The 24934-nt window shown below is 38.6% G+C and overlaps 1 protein-coding gene across 1 annotated transcript in view; it reads left to right on the top strand.

The window, feature by feature from the left end:
- Positions 1-395: 395 nt before the first annotated feature.
- Positions 396-24934, top strand: part of LOC129414175 (fucolectin-like) — a 29474-nt gene continuing 4935 nt past the window's right edge. Inside the window, exons 1-5 of the mRNA XM_055168159.2 lie at positions 396-3054; positions 4678-4750; positions 11419-11463; positions 11669-11930; positions 23402-23541. Coding sequence (XP_055024134.2) covers positions 4717-4750; positions 11419-11463; positions 11669-11930; positions 23402-23541 — 481 coding nt within the window. The 5' untranslated portion in view covers positions 396-3054; positions 4678-4716. The remainder of the gene's footprint in view (positions 3055-4677; positions 4751-11418; positions 11464-11668; positions 11931-23401; positions 23542-24934) is intronic.

Here is a 24934-nt window from a genome sequence, read left to right as displayed (position 1 = left end):
CATATTATCATAAATTTTAATTTCAAGTTTTTGGTTTATATTTAATATTTAAGTACATTAAACATCTAGTACATTTTTTACTTAAGTAAAAAGTACTTTCTTACTTCTACTCAAGAAAAGTAAAAGTACACAATTTTTATGTATTAAATCAATTTTAATAAAAGGAATACACAGTATGCTTTAGAATGTAGTGAACATTTTTTAGTAAAGTAAAGTAAATTTTTTCCCAAGACAAACACTCTGATAAAGCACAGATGCTCGGAGAATCTAACTAAAATACTCAAGTAGTGTCCGTCTCTGGGCAGATTTTTTTGCTTGTTTTAAGCACTAATTTACTTATATTTTTGTCTAAAAAGCAATCTATTTAATTAAAACCAGGCACCAGAATTCAAGAAAATGGCATCTTCTCCAGTAAATACCACCCACATTTTTTACACAATCAACCATAGATTGTAAAAATAGATGGACGACGCCCGTTCGCTCTCTTCCGTTTGTGAAAAGTAAAGCCGCCAGTGTCCCGATACGGCGCTTACATCTTGGGTCTTGAGTCTGCGCCGTAGCAATTTTGGGACCAGTCCTGCGCAGGACTGAAGAGGAAGTAAAGCCGCAAAATCAATGCCCCAAATTCGCAGAATGTGCATATCACAGCTGTCAATCATGATGTGACACCACTGTTTATACAGCATTAAATAACAAACTTATTTTAAAAACAAACACTTGAATTTATATCAGCGTGATAAAACTACAGTAAATGACAGAAATCAGCTTCGGAAAAAAGATAATTAAAGTGTAATTAAATTGTTTAGTTGGTCTCAAGTCACATTGAATAACATGGGGGAGGCGGGGTTTATGACCTATACTGGGACCAGTCAATGGGGGGCAGTCAACATGTTTTGGCTTCACTTTTCAGGGCTTGTGCGGCACGCTTACAATCAACAGACACATCTCTGCTACAAATGAACACTTAGGGCCCTATTTTAATGATCTGAAATGCAAGTGCAAAGCACAAAGCGCAAGTGACTTTGTGGGTGGATCTTGGGCGCTTTTGCTATTTTCCCGGCAAGAGAAAGAACTTTTGCGCCAGGCGCAAATCAATAAGGTGTTGGTCTGAAGTAGGTTCATTATTCATAGGTGTGGTTTGGGTGTAACGTCAAATAAACCAATCAGAACGTCATCCAACATTTCCTTTAAACGCAAGTGTGCAAGTTCCATGGCGGGTTGCTATTATTATGACGGATTTACCAGGCGCACGCCAGGAGCGGTTCACAGCCGAGGAGAAAGACGTTCTTGTAAGAGCAGTCAAAGACAGAGAAGTTGTTTTGTATGGGGATATGAGTAACCCGCCCAAATCAGCGTCGGTTAAACAGGCGTGAGAGGAAATAGCCACAATTGTCTCATCAGCTGGCATCTCCAGGACATTGTGCCGCAAGCGCTACAATGATGTCAGGAGACGGGGGAATCCCAAGCTTGCCAGCATAAATCGGGCACGGCGTGTAACGGGAGGTGGATCTGTCTCTACACAGGACCTGACGCCAGCAGAGGACATCGCTGTATCCACCCTCACCGCTGAAAGCCAAGAAACGCAAGCAGTCCAACCCCAAAGTACACTTACAAATCAAGTTCACATACATTAAGGTTTCTTATGAAAACATTTTAATTATTATTTACATAAAATAAATGTAATACAGCCACACAACAAACTTATGAAAATATTGTAATAGTTATTTGCATGAGAATTTTTTAACGCAGCCACACAATAAATAAAAACTATCGCCACAATGCTCACCACAATGATTTCCCTTATCTCATGTGTTAATATTTTTTATTGTAACAATTTATGATTTGCAAAAATAACTGTTGCATCTGTGTAGATTAGATAAGCAAAGTGTGTGCGCGTTGTGCACGCTATACATTATGGTCAAACATGCGCCCTTAAAATAGCATAATGAACTACGCGCAACGCGCCACTGACTTTAGACTAGTTTTTTTCTGGTCAGTGGCGCAATTGTTTTTTGAAACTGCAAAATAGCATCAGAGTTGGTTTGCGCCGGAACAGGCCTCCTTTTTTGCGCTGAACCGCCCAGGGAGCACAAGTTCATCCCCTAGTTTGCCGACGTGCATCTGTGGAGGGAAAAACCCGCTGTGCGCCGGTGCAAAATACGAATGATACATGCGTCACTGACAAAGTCAATTGCACTGGGTGCAAGATAGGGCCCTTAAAGTTTGTTTGTTGGACTTACAATTACACCGAAAGTGACAAGAGTGCAAACGTTACAACTTTTTTGGATGTCTTTGCTTAGTGGGTAAACAACGCTATCTTCATGGCAATTCGTACGTATTTTACGAGGTGACTAATTCGTACTAATTTGTATAACCACATTTGTCAGTGTGTTAAAATATAGGTAAAAGTGGTTTACAGTGAATTTAGAAAAAATAAGGGGCGTTGTTAGAAACAACATGGACTACATTCAGTGTAAAACAAGGCTTATTGCTTTTATAAAATGGATATTTCATATACATAGCAAGTACTTGCCAACCAACACAGATGCAGTGGTGCAGTAATACTGATGATATGCCGTAACCACAGCATAAACCACGCAGTAAAACCATCAAAGACCAGAACTAACTAGTTTGTATTAACGAGGACATCTACAGATCTAGCAAAGGTCTACACAGATTTGTCTCACTTAAGAATGAGTTTAGTACACACTATTTACACACATTTGCGATACCATTTTGGAACCTCTAAAGGGTTCTTTCTAAAGCATTTATTTGAATACAAAGAGCCATGTAAAGGGTTCTTCACAGACATGTAAATTCTTCATTGATTGTTTAAATCTATCACTGCAAAAATTTCAGTGAGAGAAGGTCTGCGCTGAACTTGCAGATTCCTAAAAGTAATTTGCCTTACAAATGAACTGGAACGACAGCTTCTTTGCATAAACTTGAAATGATCCATCAAGACAAGATAGACATTTCCATTTGGTCACGGACAGTAGCTGAGAAAAAGACACAGAGAAGGGCAGAGGAAAGAGGGGAACAACGAAAACAAAGGTAAGTTGTTTTTTTGGGGGGGCATACTTGTGGGTAAAGGAATGGATACAAAACTGTTAACAGACTGTTCTTCCGTATTCCTCTTTTGTCCAGTAAAATAAATAAATCAACATAAAATACTCCAACCTGAATTGTATATATTTTTCTTATCCCACTTTAATAATAATAATGCCAATAAAAATAATATTAATAATTAACATTTAGTATTTTAGCATTCTCTCAAATCTTTCTGATATAACATTTACTGTATTTGATCGTTTATGTTACAATACTGATGATGTAATATATATTATACAACAGTTCTTTCTGGTTCTCGAATCTGATTGGCTAAGAGCTATACGATATTGTGTTGATAACAGCACTGTAACCGCTTCACCTTTAGTATTATTCCGCCACCTAGTGAATGGAAAAACACAGACGCGCTGTTTGAATCACTCTCCGTGTGTCTCATTAGTTTACTAGCTCATAAATCAGTCTGTGAATCCCCAATCAGAAGTTATTATTCCGTCAAAGATCAGCGCTCTTGTATGTTACGTTAAAGTTAATGGGAGAAATGTCTTGTCACATCGTGTGGACGATTAACACTTGGAAAGAGGAATATAAACACTCGTTTTTTTCTGGAGCTATATCTTTTATCAGAACGCGATAACACCGTGGAACTGCAGGTAAACCCCGCAGCTTTTAAATGTGGACATTGATCATTTACTTTATCGTGACGTGACTATTAAAACATGTTATGAGATATCGCCACTGGTATATTTATAAGCAGCATGCAAAAACATTTCTCTGACACTAAAAAAACGTTTTGTATAGTACTGACAAGAACAAAGTTTAATAATAATAATCGAGTGCTCGTATCGCGTTAAGAATAAATGAGAAAGCAATAGTACCGTTATACAAGTATATTTTTATTAACTTTTACCTTGCGCCAAAACAATAACAACACAAAAGACACTAAATATGAATAAAAAACAAGTACTAGATTGATCATGACACCAAATACTGCTGATTTGATCTCATTTTGACGATCATAAACAAACAAGGCCAACATGAGAGCCAGGGAATCCCTGTCAGAGATGTAGCCCAGAGAGGGCGGTGGACAGCGGGGCGAGTGAACACTGACGTCCGCTCATGCTTTGGTTCTCATTTGTACCGAATCTCACTAAGCAAACGTTCAAACAGGCGCTATCTTTACTAATCGACTGCAGATTTAAATATAATACAGATACATTCTCGACTGAACTAATCTTAAAACTACACTTTGTGACCAAGAAACGGTAATATAAAGAAACGGCTTTTCCGTCCATTGAGTTGTTATGAGCTTAAAAGCAGCCGAAAGTGTTACCTGTCATTCTGGCCGCCCTCAAATCCGTGGCGGAAGAAGTAGTTCTCAAACAAAGAGGCTTTTAAAATAACTCCGTTGTTGTTTTCTAGTTTTCGTTTTTCAAACGTGTGCTGTCGAACTGTTGTATAAAAGCAATATCGCTCTGGGAGTCGTGTGATATAGCTCTATATCATCACGGCTGTGATTGCCTCTGGCCTAATCACAGCCGTGATGATATAGAGCTATATCACACTCCTATTGCTTAATTATGTTTAACTCATATGTGTCTTACATGTTAGAAGAAGGCATCTGTGTGAGATCGTGATCTGAACAGTAAGATGTGGATGTTGAGTTGTCTATATGTCCTTTTCGGTAAGTTATACTGATTTATTTTATTTAAAAAATCCCATTTCTCATTTGACTTATTTACATGTTAAAATGACATGATCTTAATAACGTTATGTAAGGAATAATTGACGCCAACCAATTGATAATGCACAACCACGGTGTTCATGTGGCAAGACGCACTGCCGGAGTTAATTATTCCTCTTATACCAAAAACATTGCTCTGGTGACTATTTTTAAGACATTTGACAGGTTAGGTGTGCGGTTTACAGAAAAATACATGAAACATTTCTCAGCCAGAATACAGCATTTAACAGACCCGTGGTATAAGATGTTGTAATGTTATTTGATACCATATACGTTGCTCAATTATACTTCACAAGTCATTCTTTGCACATCCTTTTGTCTGTGTTGGGGGAGAGCAGGGGCAAAACATGTAAACACGTCATTTTAACATTTTTACACAGATATATATTCAATTACTCACAAATGTGCTCTATCAATACCAGGTGGAATTTTGAACAAATGTGAAATGAATTCAGTATAATTTCACTTTGAACATAAGTAGTGCATTGTTACTTATAAAACGGGCAGTTCTGGTTCTTCATTCTGATTGGTTGAAATGCGTTCTAAACCGTGATAAAATACCCCGGTAAACCCACGGTTCAGACCGCATTACATAAGTATCACTGCGCCACTGTTGCTGCGTACTGATTTATGAAAATAAACACCACAGTCTTTAATCATATTTTTAATTTGTCTACAAAAGTAATACCATAAAAATGCACAATTAATGGCGATATCCAGATAAATTTCAATATGTTGAGTCATCTCGTCAATAAAGAGAAAACGCTCCCTGAGGAGTTTATAAATCAACTCTGTATTTCCGATATTATCCACTGGGTGGCGATCTTACCCAACTTAAACACTGACGCATTCACTCAACACTAAAAACATTGTGTTAGTTTTGATCAGGCTCTGAATCTGATCTCTTACAAAAGTTCTTCACAAAAATGGAATTATCTCCGCTTCTAGCTGAAAATTTGAGAGGTGATAAGAGAACAAATGAAGGTAGGATGAAACAGGTTTTTTTTCAAACGGAGAGTCTGTTCTTTACTATTACTACATGATTTCAGCGCATAGCTGCAATGTTTATAGCAATTGTCTTGTGGACTGAATAAAGTCTAAGATTGGCATTTCTTTTCACAACAAACCCCAACACCATGTTTTTATTTTTGAGGTGATCTTTATAGGCTACTGTGATTATAAGTTCAAAGTAGACCGGATTGCCACCTTGAACTTGAAAGCACGACGCGCATCATACCCACCGATAGCACGCGTGCACAGCCAGTGTCACGTACTCTAACTAATACAAAATACACCAACGATGACGAGGAAACAGGATTCTTAATATATAAACTCTGGAACTTTATTCAAACACATAACGGAGACAAGGAGCAGCATCACACTGACATTCAACGACCGATAAAGGAATAAACACGAGGGCAGAATATAAAGGGTAGTGATAATCAAACATAGCAATGATCAGGTGTAAGAACTTAACTAACTTAACACAGGTGTGACTAATAATGATGAAATGAGTTACAAGGATAAGTAAATAAGATGATTAACAATGAACTGAAACAAATTCAATAACAAACACAAAACCCTGACAGCCAGAGATAAACAACTTTTTATTTGCGTCTTTTTGGCCTAAAATGCGCATATGTCAAAATAGTGATTTCATAGTAAACAATTTGTTACTGTATGTGTTACCAGCCGGAGCGGGCTACTAAATGCCCCTCCGGCACGTTCCACCTCGAGGAGGTCCCCAAAAGCACCCCAATGACCAATCAGACGAAACAGGTAAGTAAAGTTAAACTTTTTTAATTTAAGTTATTTAAAATGCTCTTGAGCAAGGGGAAAGGGAAGGGGGAAATTTTAAAGGGCCTCTGCTTCTGTCCTCACAGACTCTTCGGGGATGAGTGGCCAAGTGTCGGGCCAGGCACTACTTAGCGAGGGGGGGGGGAGACGGAGCTCCTCTCCTTGGTCCTTGTACCCGTGGCGCCCTCCTTGGCTCCTGGAGACAGAACAAACGGTAGTTAAAGGATTTAAAGGGGTTTGTGGCAACTAACTGCTCGGTATTCCTTCAGCTGTCCCAAGACTAGTTCCAGCGGTTTTCCCGTCAGGGAATCAGGTGAGTATAGGGGGATTTCTTCCACGTCCGTGAACTAACTCTCCCTTTCTTCTGCTCCTTTTATACAGGGCGACGAGAACACTCCTCTCCGTCCGTAGCCGGTTGAAGTCCACTCTCGTACCAAGCGTCTACAACGGTCACGTACACACAGGGGACAGGTTAGAGGGGAAACTCACTGTGTGGCAAGGCCTCTCGCTAGCACTGAAGAGTGGCGAGGACAGGTTGCTGTAGTGACCACCACTCTACTTTACCCTGCAGGTTACCTCGATGGCGTCACTCTCCTGGGCCTGTGGATGTGCCGGATGGACAGGGACTTTGCTCGGCATGCGGGACTGGACGTACAGTTTACTCAGGTAAGGTTAACTTTTGTTTACTCTAGAGTGGCTCGGCAATCAACAGAACGGTTGCAGTTCCTCAGGTAAGTTTAGCTCCTACTCACTCTGGGATGACTCGACAGACTGGACGGTTCAGGTATGTATGGCTCTCGATGGACAGCTCTGTGATGACGAGGCAGTTCAGGGGCATATAGCTTTTAGCTCGGACTCTGTAACTCAATGGCGTGCAGATACGTGTCAACAGGAAGGATCAGGTACGTATGCTTTTGCTTTAGGTTCTAATTCAACAGGTTCTTCAGGTAAGTATGAGTCTTAGCTTTACTTTTCCTCTCTCACTCTAGACACAACACAAGCGAGTATTACAGCGTAGGTGACAAAAGGATGTACATCACCTGACCTTGATCCTCAGCGAAAGTGGGTGGGACTGCGAGATGATGTCCGTGGCGGACCTGGCAACTTTGCTCCTTTCTCGAGGTCAACACAATACCTATACTGGTGAGACAGGCGGCTGGACTCTCTCTCTCTCTGCACAGGGTTGCACACAATAGGCAGTTGGTATCTCCACAATTCCTCTATTCCCCGTAATTTCCACTATGGTCTTTTCCACGACATGCAGATCCAGGACACGCAGGAGAGGGAAATAAGCAGGTACGTCCACGATGTTAATCACGCCCAGCAGCTCCACGGTGTGCCGCACGACAGGAGACACAGCACAGCAAATGCTTCAGGCGCACACATGTCAATAATGCACACTCACACACGGCACTTCACACTTCTATTAGTGAAAAATAGGGCCCATACCTCCATACTGGGTCAATACACTTTACTGGGGGAAAGGTGTTTACACTCGCGGCCACAGGCGCCCTGGACGGATGACACCGGTCCCCGCACAACGCTCCAGGTGTTTTCTGATCCACTGGCTCACCCACCGGCTTTGTTTTCCACGGTAGGGCCACTATACAACAACACACTCTTCACACAATAGTGACTGTCTGTAACTCCAAGTTTGCAAAGTAAATAAATGGGCCACTGGTACTCACGGTCTGTTAACGGTTACTTCTCCCCTTTAGTTACTTCTCCCCTTTAGGGTTGTCCTTTTTCCTCCAGCTCCCAAGAAGTCACCAGGCTGTGCACACTCTCTGCCACAGATCGTACTTCGTAATGGTCTTCAATGCAGATAAGTACATACAAGTGGACATGTACCGCTTTAATAAGATGTATTTTCTTCCAAACCTGTTTCCATAACTAGCTCCTCTGTTTTCGTTTTCTCCAACAGGTCCTCTCTTCAAATCCTCTTCGTCCACTTCACCACAACAACGCCACTTGCCGCTTCGACATACGTCAACAATGGGACAAACAATGCACCGGATGACTTCCTTACTTCTCAAACAACACGACTCCTTCCTTTCGTCTTTCTATGGCCCCGCACTCTTTCCGCTCGCTCTAGCGTCTGCCGGATCAACGGGGCTCGCGGACTCTTCAGCGGGGTCGTGTAGTTATGGTGCCCATGGTGGAAGTGAACTCGCCCGATGTCTCCCTCTCCTGTGTTACACACGCTTCTTTTATCCTCCCCAGCACATGTGAACTGTCCAATCAGCATTTGCCACCTCATCATGCACACCTGATGTGTATTTTCGTTGATTTTCGTCTCCCGGGGTTACCCGGAAGTGTCGGTGTTTGCAAAAATCCGTCCGGGCGGAACTTTTTTCCTGCCACTTTTAGTTCCGCCCTCCTTAGTCACTGGTGACATATGCCTTAAAAGAATAAACATTTTATTACATTCGGTCTTATAATAAAAGCCTAACCTCGTGAAGTCTATCATTAAAGTTAATTAAATAACAAAAGAAGAAAAGAAAATCACTCACTGCCCTAACTGGCTACTTCTGTAACTTCGTGAAAAAGATTAATCCATATTTACTTTAAAATTACTTTTTTGCCAAAAATCCTTTGTGTTGAGCTCTATTTGAAGGAGGTTTAAGGTTTATCGTTGAGTTTAGATTTCTTGAACAACTTTTACTGAAGGTTACTGCAGTTAACTTTAGATATTTTGCTTCATTAAAGGGATAGTTCACCCAAAATGAAAATTCTGTCATAATTTTCTCATCCTCATGTTGTTGTAAACCTGTATGAATTTCTTTTTCTGATGAACACAAAGGAAGATATTGTGATAAATGATGGTTCGCACACAGCTGATTGTAACCATTGACTTTCATAGTAGGAATAAAAAATACATGGAATTCAATGGGTACCATTAACTGTGTGCTTACCAGTATTCATCAAAATATCTTCGTCATTTATCACAATACTTCCATAATATTTTTCTTGCTATGGAAGTCAATGGTTATAATCAGTGTACCATCATTTATCAAAATATTGGTCTTAAAAAAAACTCGAACATTTTACAATAAGGTTCATTAGTTAACATTAGTTAACTACATTAGTTAACATGAACTATATAATGAACTGCACTTATACAGCATTTGTTAATCTTCGTTGATTTATTTTTTGATACATGATTACACATCATTTTCTTTCATGGACTATGTATCCCCTAAAGTAGCCATGGCAATCCCAGTTAAAAAATTCTAGTTTCGCCACTGGGCATACATCATCAAGACAGTCTTATTTCAGAATATTAACAATTATAAAGCTGACAATTATTCTTAGTTAATTGTAAATTGATGTAATATGCTTATGACTTGTAAAAGTAATGCTCAGTTAACTTAAATAAACTAGGCTTGATGACGTATGCAGCCTGCATATGCGACCTGTGTAGGCTGAAAGCCTTCGGATTGAACAATAGCCGCTCACAGTGAGGAACCCGCATTCTAATGCTTTGATTTGAGGCAGATTTGAAAGCCGGTTGAAGACTTATTCTTGAGGACATTAAAAAAAGTCACCAAGGAAGCGGATAAGAGATTCACGACAACACGGAAACGACAACGCGACAGGAAAAACAGCAAGACCAAAGTCAATATTGTAAACGTAAAGTAAACAATGACGTGGACTACTTTTCTTGGACTACAAAACACCCGGATTGTAGGCAACAGTTTACTTCCTGGGCCTGTTGACATGGACACGACGGTCATTATCATAATCCCACCCACTTCTGACACAGACTACTATGTTTTCAAATTTCAAGAATTTACTACTGACTAAACCATGACTTAAGCACAAGTTTTGTGCAGTGCAGAGTAGCGCTTGTTTGACGTTTCTACGATGAAAACATAGTATTAACATCCTTAGTATCCTTACCTTACCAATCTGTTACGTTCTGCTCAAGCCACGCTGGTAAAGTTGATCAATCAACTTGGTCATCTGCAAATTCGGCTCGTTTTGATAAGATAGTAAAGAAGATATTAACTCCTGTCAGCATTACATTGTGAGCAAGTCTTTCAAACATGATAAGGAGCGTCACATTTCTGGCTGACATCAGAGCCCATCACATCATACTGGTAAGCAAGCACACTCAAATATACACGCATCTGAAACAAAACTGGTGTTTAGAGCAAGTGGGACCGGTAGCAAAGGTGGACGGCGAGCACTTTGAACGACGAAACAATTCCCTTGGGGAAGAAAGAAATAGGAGGAGGTGAATGTTTACTGCAAGACGGAATTGATGTTCAGGATGACTGGGTGAAGAAGGAAAAGCAGTACGGGTTGACACGTGAGTAGAGTTGGAAAATTTGTGTACACACTGCAGAGGAGGAATTATTGTGCGTGTGTTTGGAATATCTATTTATAGTTCCGGGCCCACCGGAGGACGAAGCGTGGGTGAGCTGATGGACACTTAGTGGAGATAAATTACGAATTCCTACCGTTGACAGCAGCAACCAGCCACCTCAGCTTCACCCACGTTCCGCCTCTTTACCCATGTTTGGTTATTCGCGAGTGATGCGCAATGAAGCGCAGCCAAGATGAGGACGGCAGGTTCCGACAACTATTGGCTTCAAAAATGGTCTTCACAAACGTCCATATTTTTTTACAATCTATAGTCCTGACCCACAGTTTGAAAACCCCTGCGCTAGAGAACAGCAACATTTATGACTCAGAACCATAAGATAACTTCAACCATTTTGTGACAACTTCACCATGTGACAGTTATTTCCCTCCTAGATTAAGTGTTTACATGCCAGTTTATCATTTGCCTTTTGCTTTTTTAGGTGCAGTTCTCACTACAACACTTGCCACCACTGCTCAGGAGGAAGGTAACAACTACAACTCCTTAACTACTAAGACAAATCATTGCATTTCAGTGAAGATTCCTCATAAATGTTTCATGCTTAAAACATTGCTGGTTAGTTCAGATTTACTCTGTGAATTGTGAAGCAGAATTTAGATTTATAAGAAGAGTCTGTACAGTATGCTTTCATCAATTCAGACTGACTTTCTTTTTTCCTAAACTCATTCTAGGGAATCTGTCCTTAAAAGGAAGGGCTGCACAGTCATCCACAGCTCATAATTGGGTAGCAGCAAATGCCCTTGACACTTCAAACTTCACCTGCACCCATACTAACGTATCTGATAACCCTTGGTGGAGACTGGATCTTCTGGATTCTTACCCCATCTCTACAATTGTTATCATTAACAGAGCAGACTGCTGTGCGGATCGACTCGACGGAGCAGAAATTCGTATTGGAAACTCTTTGGTGAACGATGGCAACAACAATCCCAGGTAAAGTGATTTATGTAATTGTGTATTAGTATAAATTTAATGATTAATTATATAGGCTATGTTGCACCAACAAGGATTAAAGAATTAATTCACCCCAAAATGATCCCATGGGGTTTCTCATATAAAAAATAAAGTGTTCTTGAATGTACTAAAAATATACTTTAATATAGTGCTGGGTTTCGATTCAAATTTCAAGAATTGATTCCATTCTGATTCTCAAGATCTAGAATCGATATTTTTATTCGATTCAATTCGATCCGATTTGATCCGATCTTCAAAATTTAGATAAGTGTTTTTGAAAAAAGCATTTTTTCCAGCTGTTACCTGAATTACAGTTTTCAAAACAACTGCTTGCTCGGGGGCGTTTTTAGCATTGAAGGACATCCGGGGCTCAGCCCAGGCCATTTTATGTAAATACAGGAATCACTAGCCTAGATCACCAGCTCTAGCTAGCCTAGAACCAATTATAACTGCTGTGCATGTTTTATTATTAATTTTTTTTTAGAATTGTAATTAAATGATTTTTATTTTTGTGCGAACTATCCCTTTAAAGTGCACTTGCGCTTCCTGTACACATACAGTATTGCAGAACATTTAATGATGAAAGGGCAATAATAATGAAATGCATCTCTATTAAATTATTATATATTTCAGGAAGCATCTAGTTCTAGGTAACTAAAGCTTCTGGTTGCAAATCTGTTGGAGTTTTTGACTAAATCAATAATAATTTAGCACGAATTTGGCTTTATTCCCCATTTCTATCTCTCAGTGTCTTGATCAAAGGCAATTATTTCGTCCAGGAATCACAAATCAAAATGCTTTAAAATGTGTTATATCTACCGCATTCATGGGATCTTGCTCATCCAACTTCCACTCCATTAAATCCATGTTAGTAACAAACGTGCTTGCAGGCAGAATAATATCATTTAACCAGAAACAACTTCTCATTTCTTTCTGATTATCTGATAGGATGCATTAATATGTGTGTACGACTTCATGAGGCACTGCAAGAAACGACAAGTGGATGACATCAGTGTAACTCGAGCGATTTGAAATCAGCATCCTCTGGAAGATTTCTTGTGGCACTCTGATTTCATCTGCTTGTAAGTTCTTGCAGCGCTGCGTAAAGTTGAGTACACTTAAAAAACTCGAAGCAGCTGAACTCGACAGAACTGTCCTGCGTATGCCTGCGCCTCGTTCATTAATTGTATATAGCAGGACTATTTATCTCTTACCTCCCAGCGTGAGAAATACAAAGTGTGGCGTGTAAACTGACTGAAATGAGCCCAGGTCATGACGGAGTCACGGGGCTTGACTCAAAACATTCAGGGCTGAAGCCCCGGCAAAATCGGCTGGCGACGCCCCTGCGCTTGCTTAATGTTACTGACCGCCATGTTCGCTGTTTTAATGTCCTTCCATGCATGCGTGAATCCAATGACACGGCAAGTTTAAGTTATTAACTATTAAATCGATCCTCTTAGTTACGGGTCGATCTTTAGAAATGAATATCAAAATCGATTCAGAATCGGTGAATCGGTTTTTTCAACACAGCCCTACTTTAATACCAGCAAGTACATTTGTAGTATGTTATTTTTGTACTTAATAATAAGTCTACAAGGTATGCACTACAAATAACTTTGTGAATACGCTAACTATATTGTATGTATACTAAATACCAGTAATATTTAAATAGAGTTTTACTGGATTGTGAATAAATGGTGTCTCAAAATAGCAAATGCACTTAGATGTTCATAAATGTGCTATTGTAGCCTGTACACCGTAGGCTACGCTGCAGTTTTCATGTATACTTCTGTGTCATTGTTCACACTGACATGCAATTACAAATGCAAATTGCTAGTCGGCAATGTCCTCTGGCATGTTAGAATGTCAAGGCAAAAGCCAAAGAAGCAGAGATGCATCGGCAGTGATTGAGATAAATAGACAGCGTCTTTGTTGCAACTTATGTTGTGATCGCTCCTCAAATTGATTCATCTTTGTTTTTACTGTCGCAAGCAAAAATACCTCTATGAGGAAATGCAATGCATATTTTTTAACCTGATGGGAGGGGTTCTACCAATCAGAGCGCTTGAAGTCTGCAGAGAACCGATACGTTGTTACATTTTGGGAGAGGTGAACGCAGGGGCGTTGCTAGACATAAAGCTCTACTGGGGCATAGGCCCCCACTTTTTGCTGACTTTTTTTGAAAGCCTGCTGTGTGCAAGAAGTGTGCAACACTTCTAAACAATGTCCTTTGCTTAACCCACTATTCTACAGTGCAACAGTTACTGCGAAAGATACATATAGTGTAATCTTCATCATACCTAACATTATTAACATGTTTGGAGGCATAAATGGCATAGCATGTTTGGAAATAATGACAGCAGAGAAATATTTTCTACATTATACAATGATAGCAATGAATAATAACTTACTTTTACAAGAATATTTTAAGAAACCAGTTATTTTATGACTGCTATACTAAATAATCTCAGTCATAGTTACTGCGTACTGTTTATGTAGTGTCCTAGAGTTAAATATTAGTAAACTAAATATTAATTTCATATTTGAAAATACAGAACAGTATAACACACACATCTGTGGATTTTCTCAGCAACAATGCAATCCTATAGACATGACAAGAGGTTTTCCTGAGATTTTTCCTCTAATGTTTGAGACCTGACAGGGTGAGGATGTAGTTTGTCTTACCTCCCTTAAACTCATCATCTCTCCTTTCTTGTTCCCTTTCCCTGCTTTGCACAAAACATTTCTGTTGTCCATCTACAGAGCCAATAAAGATTGAGTCAAAATAAGATTAGCATTATTATTTAGAAACTTACTTTAGTCTCATCATGTTTTCATAAGCTAACTCACTCGCGTGGCATCACCTTTTGAATGGAGTTGTGCGCAAAGATGCGCGCAGACATGGATACATGTGTGCACGCGTCAATGCGAGTGCTTCGTCGCTTTTACAAACGCAAATTGGGTTTGCATAGAGTGCATTTGGGTGTGCACTACATTGCATATAGATCCGTTTTTGCCGCGATTGTCTTTGTAAAGGATTGCACTATAACTGCTAAAATTTAAACTTGAGATTTACACCGGGGCACAAAAGATTTACACTGGGGCACGTGCCCCAGTAATAGGGGTCTAGCGACGCCCCTGGGTGAACGTCAGTCTATGCTGTTCGCGTACAATCGACGCAAAAGTATAAATTGGACCTTAGACTAAGATGACCAGATGTTCCCGTTTCCCGGGGACAGTCCCGTTTTTTGGTGTTATGTTCCTGACTGGAGCTGTCCCTGTTTTACAGCATGTCCAAAACAACCAGCAAATACCAAAATAATTCTCCAAACGATATTTTTTGATCTTCAAATATCTTCATTGTATATGTTGCTCTGATTTGATTATAGTATTCTTCTAATACCATTTCTCTTCTCACTTGTACACCTTAAGCTAGACTCTTTAATGTCTTCATAATAGATCTAGAGTTTTTGTAGTTGATTTATTCAAAATTTCTGTTATAAAGCATTTCCTATTGAATTTTTCTAAGTCTATAATTCCGTAAGGCTTACATTTTCTTGTACTGTATCATTCTGAAATCTCTATCTTTCCTTTTTCTATGTTAATGTTTTTGTTAACATACTAACATTGACAAAAATTATCAAATTGTGGCCTACAAAATATATCTTTCAACTCAGAATTTCCCAAAAGACCTTAATATTCATCCCGACAAGTTGACCTTAACTTTTTCTCTAATCCATAAGAATTCCTGTTGAATTTATCACCTTTAACATATTTAGGTGGACTTGAAAATGTTATTACCTTATTAAAAGCTGATTTAGTTTAGAGCATAGAAAGCAACTTTGTAAACCTATTTCCTTGACTGTAAATATTGTCCATTTGTATCATTTGTCATCTTTGGGATGTTTCCCATAAAATGTCCACCTTATGTTCTCTGTTCAATGTGTCTGTGTTTTCAGTCTTTCTTTCAGATTATGTTCCTTTGAGATTGTTGCAGATCTTACACTGGGCCTCGTTTGAGGCAAAAGTCCATTGCCGAGAAGTTTGATTGACTGTGGCATGCAAATCTTCTGTAGAAATCAGCTTCGTTCTTTTCAATTTCTGTTGACAATTCCTCTTTTCCACTTTTCCTCTCGATGCTTAAAATTTTGTTCACCCGTCCGTCGGTATAGTTGAATTGCTTTTGATATGATTTTGATGTGTCTTCTTTCATATCATGTGTTTATCCTCCTCCTCAACTGCCATCCTACGAGCTCTGATGCATTGGTTGCTCCTCCCATTTGGACTTCCACATACAGTTGTGTTCAAAATTATTCAACCCCAACTGAAATTGATTGTTTTGGCCGGTTTGACATTGATTTTGATCATTCAGTCATCCTGCTTACAATTACTTCTAAGAGGCATGTTTAGGTCAGACAAATATAACATAACATTTATAATGAATTAACCACAAATGTCTTTTCTGTGCTCACATCATTATCAGTTTTATTCAACCCCCAAGTGACATTCAATCTTAGTACTTAGTACAACATCCTTTTACAGTTAAAACAGCTTTTAAACGTGAAGCATAGCTTGCCACAAGTGTCTTGCAGCGATCTACGGGTATCTTCGCCCATTCATCATGGGCAAAAGCCTCCAGTTCAGTCACATTCTTAGGCTTGCGCACTGCAACTGCTTTCTTTAAGTCCCACCAGAGGTTCTCAATCGGATTTAAGTCTGGTGACTGCGATGCCCACTTCAAAATGTTCCAGCCTTTTTTCTGCAACCATGCTCTAGTGGATTTGGAGGTATGCTTGGGATCATTGTCCTGTTGAAAGGTCCAACGTCTCCCAAGCCTCAGGTTTGTGACGGACTGCAACACATTGTCATCCAATATCTCCTGGTACTGAAGAGAATTCATGGTACCTTGCACACGCTGAAGTTTTCCTGTACCTGCAGAAGCAAAACAGCCCCAAAGCATGATTGACCCCCCACCATGCTTCACAGTAGGCAAGGTGTTCTTTTCTTCATAGGCCTTGTTTTTCCTCCTCCAAACATAGCGTTGATCCATGGGCCCAAACAGTTCTAATTTTCCACAGAACACTATCCCAAAACTTCTGTGGTTTGTCCACATGACTTTTGGCATACTGCAGTCGACTCTTCTTATTCTTTGGAGACAGCAAGGGGGTGCGCCTGGGAGTTCTGGCATGGAGGCCTTCAGTACGCAGGGTGCGCCGTATTGTCTGAGCAGAAACTTCAGTACCCACATCTGACAAATCTTTTCTCAGTTCCTCAGCAGTCACACGGGGACTTTTTTCCACTCTACGCTTCAGATAGCGCACAGCAGTCGCAGTTAGCATCTTTTTCTGCCACGACCAGGAAGCGTTTCAACAGTGCCCTTTGCCTTGAATTTGCGAATGATGCTTCCTATGGTGTCTCTTGGTATGTTTTAACATCTTTGCAATCTTCTTATAGCCATTGCCCTTCCTGTGAAGATTAATCACCTCTTCTCTTGTCTTCCTGGACCATTCTTTTGACTTCACCATGTTTGTAACCACACCAGTAAATGTTTAGAAGGAGTTGAGTATCACAGTCATTTTAAAGCTGCCTTATTGGTGCTTATTAGGCTTTATTGCTGTTCCCTGACATCCATAGGTGTTTTCAATACCTGATTGAAAACACTTCAATGAACCTCTGTTCTTCAGAGTGGTAGTTCTTTAAGGGGTTGAATAATTGTGTCAATGAAGAATTCACAAAAGATACATTTACTACTATATTACAAAACCAATTGATGTCATTTTAGTTGCATATGGTTCTTTAAGAAGTCATTGTAGGATTTCATTCTGAATACAATTACAAATGTACACTAAATTCCCTAAAACCCTTAACAGCATTGGGGGGTTGAATAATTTTGAACACAACTGTAGAGCTGCTCTCATCACTCTGCAGCCCCCTTTGACTGTGTTTGGTCCCTTTTGGCAGGTTCGCTCCTTCCGCATTCTCCTGCAGCCCCTCCGACCTTTTGACCCTCAGATAAGCTAGATCATCTCTCCCAACGAGGCATGTTGTCTCATCTCCTCCTCCTCAGCTCCTTTCAATTTTTTCTGTAAACAAATAGCTCAATAGATAGACAATTAGTTTCTTCATATAACACTTAATTCCAGATGGTTTTTACTATACGCATAGGTCGATCGGCGAACATTTCATGCAGTGTTAAAGGTGTACTTTTGTTAGTTTACATGCTCATTAATGCAAGAGGTAAAGCATTGATCCAGTTAAGATTAGTATTTTAACACATTTTGTTAAGTATGGCTTTGAGGATCATTTCTTTTATATACCATTTTGTCTAGCATCACTTGTGATTGTAGATGATAGTCAATTCTTCATTCTTATGATAGTCAAATCAAATTTTTCATTCTTATTACAAATTAAATTTTCGTTCTTATCACAAATCAATAATCACATTTTTATTCCAATTCTTTGTCCCATGTGCATCTATGATAACAGTATTTATGACAGATATTTTCACTTCTGTATGATCTAATAGGTTTTCCTTACACTCTGAGGCCCTTTTAGCTTCCACATATGTTATGTATTTGCCCATGCTGGCAAAATCTCCTGTTCTCCTGTGAGCCTACTTTAATGGAAACAAATCACTATACATTTTAGCAGCAATCAACCAGACTAACCTTTCAGCATATTGGAATGGTGTTTCATCAATTCTAAACCTGTATATTGTTTTCCTTCATAAGTAAATGCAAACAAGTATCTATTTCCAATGCAAATCAAAAACACAGTAAAAATGTTTATCAAATGGAGAAACATTTGTCAGCAAAGTATGGTTTTTTTGAAACATCAAATCTTCTTGTCACTAATTGCTCTCAAATTGTATACTAGATACAATTTAGATTTATTTGCTTTACTTATGGTAATGCTAAGTTTGTCACAATAATTAGTTATTTTCTTTTCTCTATTTTCCCATTTTTTTCCTATTTTCTTGTTTACCTTTTATAATAACCTTTGGTGTTATTTCAATTTATTTCTTTGAATCTATTTTATTTTCCTTTCTGCCATAGCTGTTCTATTTGCTTTTTAGCCTAATACAGTCATTCAAGTTCTAACTTCCTCTGTAGAACACCAAATTTAAAAACCCCAAATTTTCATCATGCATTTCTTCCTGTCAGATTAATAGGAGTCTGATTTGATTTCAGAAAAGGTAGTCACACCTAACATCATAAATTCTTTATAAGCCTTTAAATTTGTCTAACTGATTTCCCCCTAAAGATTGTCTGGGTCCCTATAGTTACACTGAAAAAAATGATTCATTGAATTTAATCAATTTTTTTAAGGTAAGTGGTTGCAATCAATTTATTTAAGCTACATTTAAACAAAAGTTTTATATTTTATTTTACGTTACTAATCTTTTTTGTTTAAATGTAGCTTAAATAAATTGATTGCAACCACTTACCTTAAAAAAATTGATTAAATTCAATGAATCATTTTTTTCAGTGTACAAGGTCCTAACTAAACATTGAACGGCTGTTTCCTCTTCTCCTCTTTCACTCAAATACTTGTATGAAGATGAAAAAGTGTTCAGTGTCCAGTTTTTCTCTTGTCTTCAAGAACAATATTGTCTTTGTGGGTCTCCTTCTGGATTCCACTCAGTCTTTTTGTTTTTCATCTTGTAATTGTCTCTGAACATATGCACAGTGCCCCCTTCACTGCTTGAGATCAATCATAGTCCCATTCAGATAGTATGTGTCCTCAGTCCAGTTTATGAGTTGCTCCTCTCTTTGCAACTCCAACACTTTGATGTCACAGAGTTTTTGCCATTGTCTGTTTAGTGCCAGCTTTTATTCACGTTCTTGAATGTCAAAGGATTAGAGTTTTCAGCCATCAAGGTTCAGCTGACCCATGCAAAATATTGCCTTTCAATTTAAAATAAAATTTATTTTGTGACCACCTTCCATCATCAGATGAAGCCTCCTCTTCATTTTGTTAAGTCTTTTTTTAATCTTTATATAATTTATCTGTGTCATTCACCTTTTAATAGTTTTTCTGTCCTTTTAAATTTTTCTCTTTATTTCCACCTTTAATAACTTGGTCTTTACTCTTTTTTTTCTAATGTACTTTTCCTCCTTCAAGGCTTCATCTCGTCTTTCTACTAGACTTTGCTTTAAAACTACAATTCCCTTGAGCATTGGAATTGGCCTTTACAGGTCACATCTGGTGATCATCAGTACCCCCTCCCTTTTCCTCTTCTCCTTCTCTCTCTCCCTTTCTCTCTGTCTCTCCTCAAGCATTTCTCTGTTTTTAAACTCTCACTTTTCTTTCTTTTTAGTTTGTATTTTTATGTAGTTATATTTTTTCTCACACAATGCCACATCAAATGTTTCCTCATTTGAATATTTAAGTTTCTTATCTTCGAATTCTCCACACAATAGTTGTTAATTCCTAATTTTTCCATTAATGTGACTGCCATGATCTTTTCTTGCAATATAACAAACCTTATATATATTTTATTTCTCATTCTAACCACTTCACAAACGTATTGTTTTTATTTGTCCAATTTATTTATTCTCCCAAATAGTTAATCAGATTCTCAATGTGTCTTTAAAACAAGATTCTTTCAAATAATGTCAAACTCCATCACACACTTTTGTGCTTTTTTTGGGCAAGCTATATTTTTCCTATCGAGCACACTTATTTATTTTAATCAATCATTTAAATGAATTATTCAGATTTTAGAAGTACCTGTGTACTTTAATATAATAATTAATATTTTTGGTTACAATAACTCCACAATACCTTAAAATATCATATTTATTACCCAGCATTTATAACTGTCTCTTATTCTTATTCTTATCATATTCATATTCATACTTATATTCTTACTCATATTCACATACTTTCACAAACTGTATTCCCTCTTCACAGTTTTAGACATTAATTCATTCCACTTAGTGTAACACAACACCTCTCTGTGCTCTCTGCAGAGCCACAGAAGAAAGACACACCCACTGTGTCTAATACCACCAAGTCCTGTTAGTAACAAAACAGATGAGTGCATGCACATATTTCCTTTGAAAATGAACCCCTTTATTCTTATCATTTAGTCTAATAATCATTAATTTCTTCTTTTTATTTTTAAATTTGGAAGAGCAGTTGTGACTAATCTTACCACCACGAGCCATCTCAGGTGAACAATACAATCTTTGATAAAGCAAAACGCTTACCTCTTTTAGGTGGCCACCTGATTGTATTGCCCATCGAGAAGCCAGCTGTGGTCTCTGGTTCTTTGCTCTTTTCATGTCCCATCTGGGTTGCAAATTGTTGTGCTCTTTTCCAGCCCCACGTTGGGCGCCAATTGTTGTGGTTTTCCTTCTTGGGTTCTTTAAGAATAAAATACTCAAGCCGTAGGTTTCATTTTCAAAAGATAGACTTTTATTAACCAGACAAATAAAAGCAGAGCAGTCCTGCAAAATCTCCAAGACTCACTGAAAACCTTTTCACTGTACCCCAGTATTTAATCCTGTCTTCACACGCAATCCTATTCCCAAGGGTTTGTAACATGAAGAAACATATGGTTCATATCATATAGAAAAACATGGTGATCTCATTCGCGGGACTGTAGGTCTTTTGTCTGTTACCCTCGCCATGTAGCTACCTTCAGCATGTACTTTTTGAACAAACTGAAATGCAGTTTTCCTACACACACAATGGTTTACTATACATAGAACTGAACTGGTTATCTTCATATAGAAAAACATAAAAACACATAAAAACATAATGTAGAACAACATAAAAACATAATGGTAAAGTATTTGATACACATATTCGGATTAAAACAAACCACTTTACATGTAGCCTTTGTAGTACCAGACTGGAGGAATCATGTAATGATTCTTTTTACCAGCAGAGGGGGCCGCAAACTACACTGATTGCTTAGTTGCGCGCCACTGATTTAGCGAAGAATAATTTACTACGAGACACACGAGAAAGCGTCATCAAGTTATCATCAATCAAGTTATCATAAGATATGAAAACAGTCAAAGTTATCGCGGCTTAACTACTCGTGTTAAAGTAATAAACCAATGAAGTAAACTGAACACAGCATGGAACTGAGCATTTGTTTTGCGTGGGCTAAATATGTTTACATTTTGCATTATTCCTTCTGTTCTTCACGTTTACAATGCTATGAAATCAGCTGAAGTAGTACCTTTTTGATGAGGTATGTCATATCTGTGCACGAAAAAATTAAGAAAAGAAGATTTAGACTACAGAAATTGTTCAATAATTGAATTGAAATATTTTTTTGTGTTTTCAGTACAAATATAAAAAAATTCTTAAAACAGGATTCATTTCGACCTAAGAAAATAACTCAAGTTTTTAGGCCAAAAATGTCAAATTCGTGCTTAAAACAAGCAAAAAATCTTACCCCATTTGAAGATTTTTTTGCTTGTTTTAAGCACAAATTCACTTCACTTCAAAATTTGATACATATCGATAGTCACGACGATAGTTGGCGAATGGTTATTATTATTATTATTATCATCATAGTTTTATATTAACACCCACAATGCATGCTTTTCCTCACATGAGGGTTTGGCTTCACTTTACGTGGAGAGCTTGTAAAGAGAGAATTCCTTCTTGCACGTACATGCATAAATGTGCGCGTCTTCGTCTCCTTCTACCACTAAAATCCAGCGCGCCGCGTCATGAGCAGCTGCGCTTCTCTCTGTCTCACGTGCACGCGCTCTCACGTCTGTCCGAAGTCTAAACATACACTAAAGTAGTAATCCTTATGTATTTGTTCAGTTTAATGCGTTTCATGCGAGCTGAGACAAACTTTACTTTTTGTTTAAAATATGACCCGCTGCATATTAGCGCCTCTCTCTCACTCGCGTACGTACAGAAAGCTGCGCTCTGTCTGAAGTCAGATCACTAGGTATTAATCCTGTTTATATGCATTTCAAGGAGTTGTAGAAACACGTCCTTCGTGTTTAATATATGATTGTGTTTAAAATATGATCGCGTTCCGCTGGACCGATGCGTTTAAAAAGGCACCTCATGAGAGCACCACTGCTTGACACGTGTAGTCTTCTGCAACAGCACTAAACCAATGCATTGAATTGTTTATGTGCGCGCACGTGTGTGCGTGCGTGTGCAGATGCATGTTTTTGCAGTTATTAAGTAATCATGATAGGGTCTTAATGACGCGCTCGCATTAATGGCATCAGGTTTAAGAAGGTTGCGGTCATGACGGTGTTGCTCTTGTTTTTTTTGTCCACCCATCAAGTGACTTGGTATAATGAGTAAAAAATTAACAAATAAAAAAAATGAGTAAACTACTGCCCCGCCCCCCGATAATATCGTGTATCGCTGATCTCACAGGCTGACGATAGACGATCTGAAAATAGGGCATATCGCCCAACACTAGTGTGAATAATAATAATGTTTTTCTCTCACAGATGTGCTGTGCTGTATGGTGTGGGATTGGGTCAGTCCGTATCTGTGTCCTGTAATAACATGGAGGGACGATATGTGAACGTCATTGTACCTGGAAGAGCGAAAATTGTCACTTTGTGTGATGTGAAGGTGTATACACATGGTAATATTTGCACATTCGGCTTTTAAAGGTAAACATGAAACCTGGTGCATTTGCAACCAAAAACTACACAAGGCAGTGGCGGGCGGTGACTTCTTTTACAAGAGTGCACGATGAGAAGTTCTCACAATGTGTATGTAGCCCTTATGTAGCCGTGTATGTGGTTCGTAATTTCAAAATATGTCTTCTGCGCTTTGAGCGATCCTATGTGCAAGTTGGGAACTTGAGTGGCTCTTTTATCATAAACGGTTTTGATGCATGTGCAGCAGGCACTTATTTTGACAAAACACGCGGTGCACATGGATCACATGACATAACAAACACATATTTTAAAAACATGAGCAAGACACACGACACTCTGAACACATATTTTGACGAGTCACGAGTCGCCACTGGCACAAGGAGATGCATATCAACCATCCCTTACAAATATTTACTATGGTATTTCTAAAAAGTAAAACCATATACACTTAAAACAGTCGAAAACACTGAAAAATTACCCAATAGATAACCCAATGGTGGATAACAATAGCACCGACCCTTTGTTGGGTTATTTAAGCAAGTTCTACCCAATCAGTTGGATTATGAAATAACCAATTAGTTTGGATTATTTTGCCATGCTGCTTTAACCTCATTATTATAGAGAACAGATGTAACAGAAAAAAACTAGACAACAGCATTTTTGTACATGAAATTGTGGATATATTACTATGATGATATTACACAGAGATAGATATTTTAATATTAACGTACCTCTCTTCTGTCAGCGGTGGCACAGGTGTCGACCGTTGAAATGTAAAATGCCTTGTGACGTGAGACCAATTTTAACTCAACAGGCTGGGTTGTTATAGAAATAACCCAATACACGTTAGAATAACCCAACAGAATGACCAAATGTGTTTCACCCAGTTTTTGGGTAAAACAAATAACAAAACATTTCTTAGAGTGTAGTAACCACATAAGTACTCATTTACTTACACACTTGCAGCCTTGTTTTTGAAGTCGGTGGGTGAGATGTAAATGGCGGGGTTGTCTAAAGGCAGTCATGCTAGCCCAGGGGTGGGCATCGAGGGCCACAGTCCTGCAGAGTTTAGCTTCAACCCTAATCAAACACACCTGATTGTCATTTTCAAACAGTCCTGAAGACTTCAATTAGATTTTTCAGCTGTGTTTGATTAGGGTTGGAGCCAAACTCTGCAGGGACACCGGCCCTCAGGACCAGGAGTTGCCCACCCCTGTGCTAGCCCAAGTTCAAAGTCCAATCCTGATGCAAGATTGGCCAGCTTTAACTATCTTTAATTTTATGTTTTATTTAATAGTATGCAACATGTAAACATTTATTATTAAATATGCTCTATATGACACTTGTATATCTTTTATTATTTTATTGCATCTG

The sequence above is a fragment of the Misgurnus anguillicaudatus genome, chromosome 21 (genome assembly GCF_027580225.2).
Source record: "Misgurnus anguillicaudatus chromosome 21, ASM2758022v2, whole genome shotgun sequence".
NCBI classification, from domain to species: Eukaryota; Metazoa; Chordata; class Actinopteri; order Cypriniformes; family Cobitidae; genus Misgurnus; species Misgurnus anguillicaudatus.
This window is presented reverse-complemented; position numbering and strand designations above follow the sequence as displayed.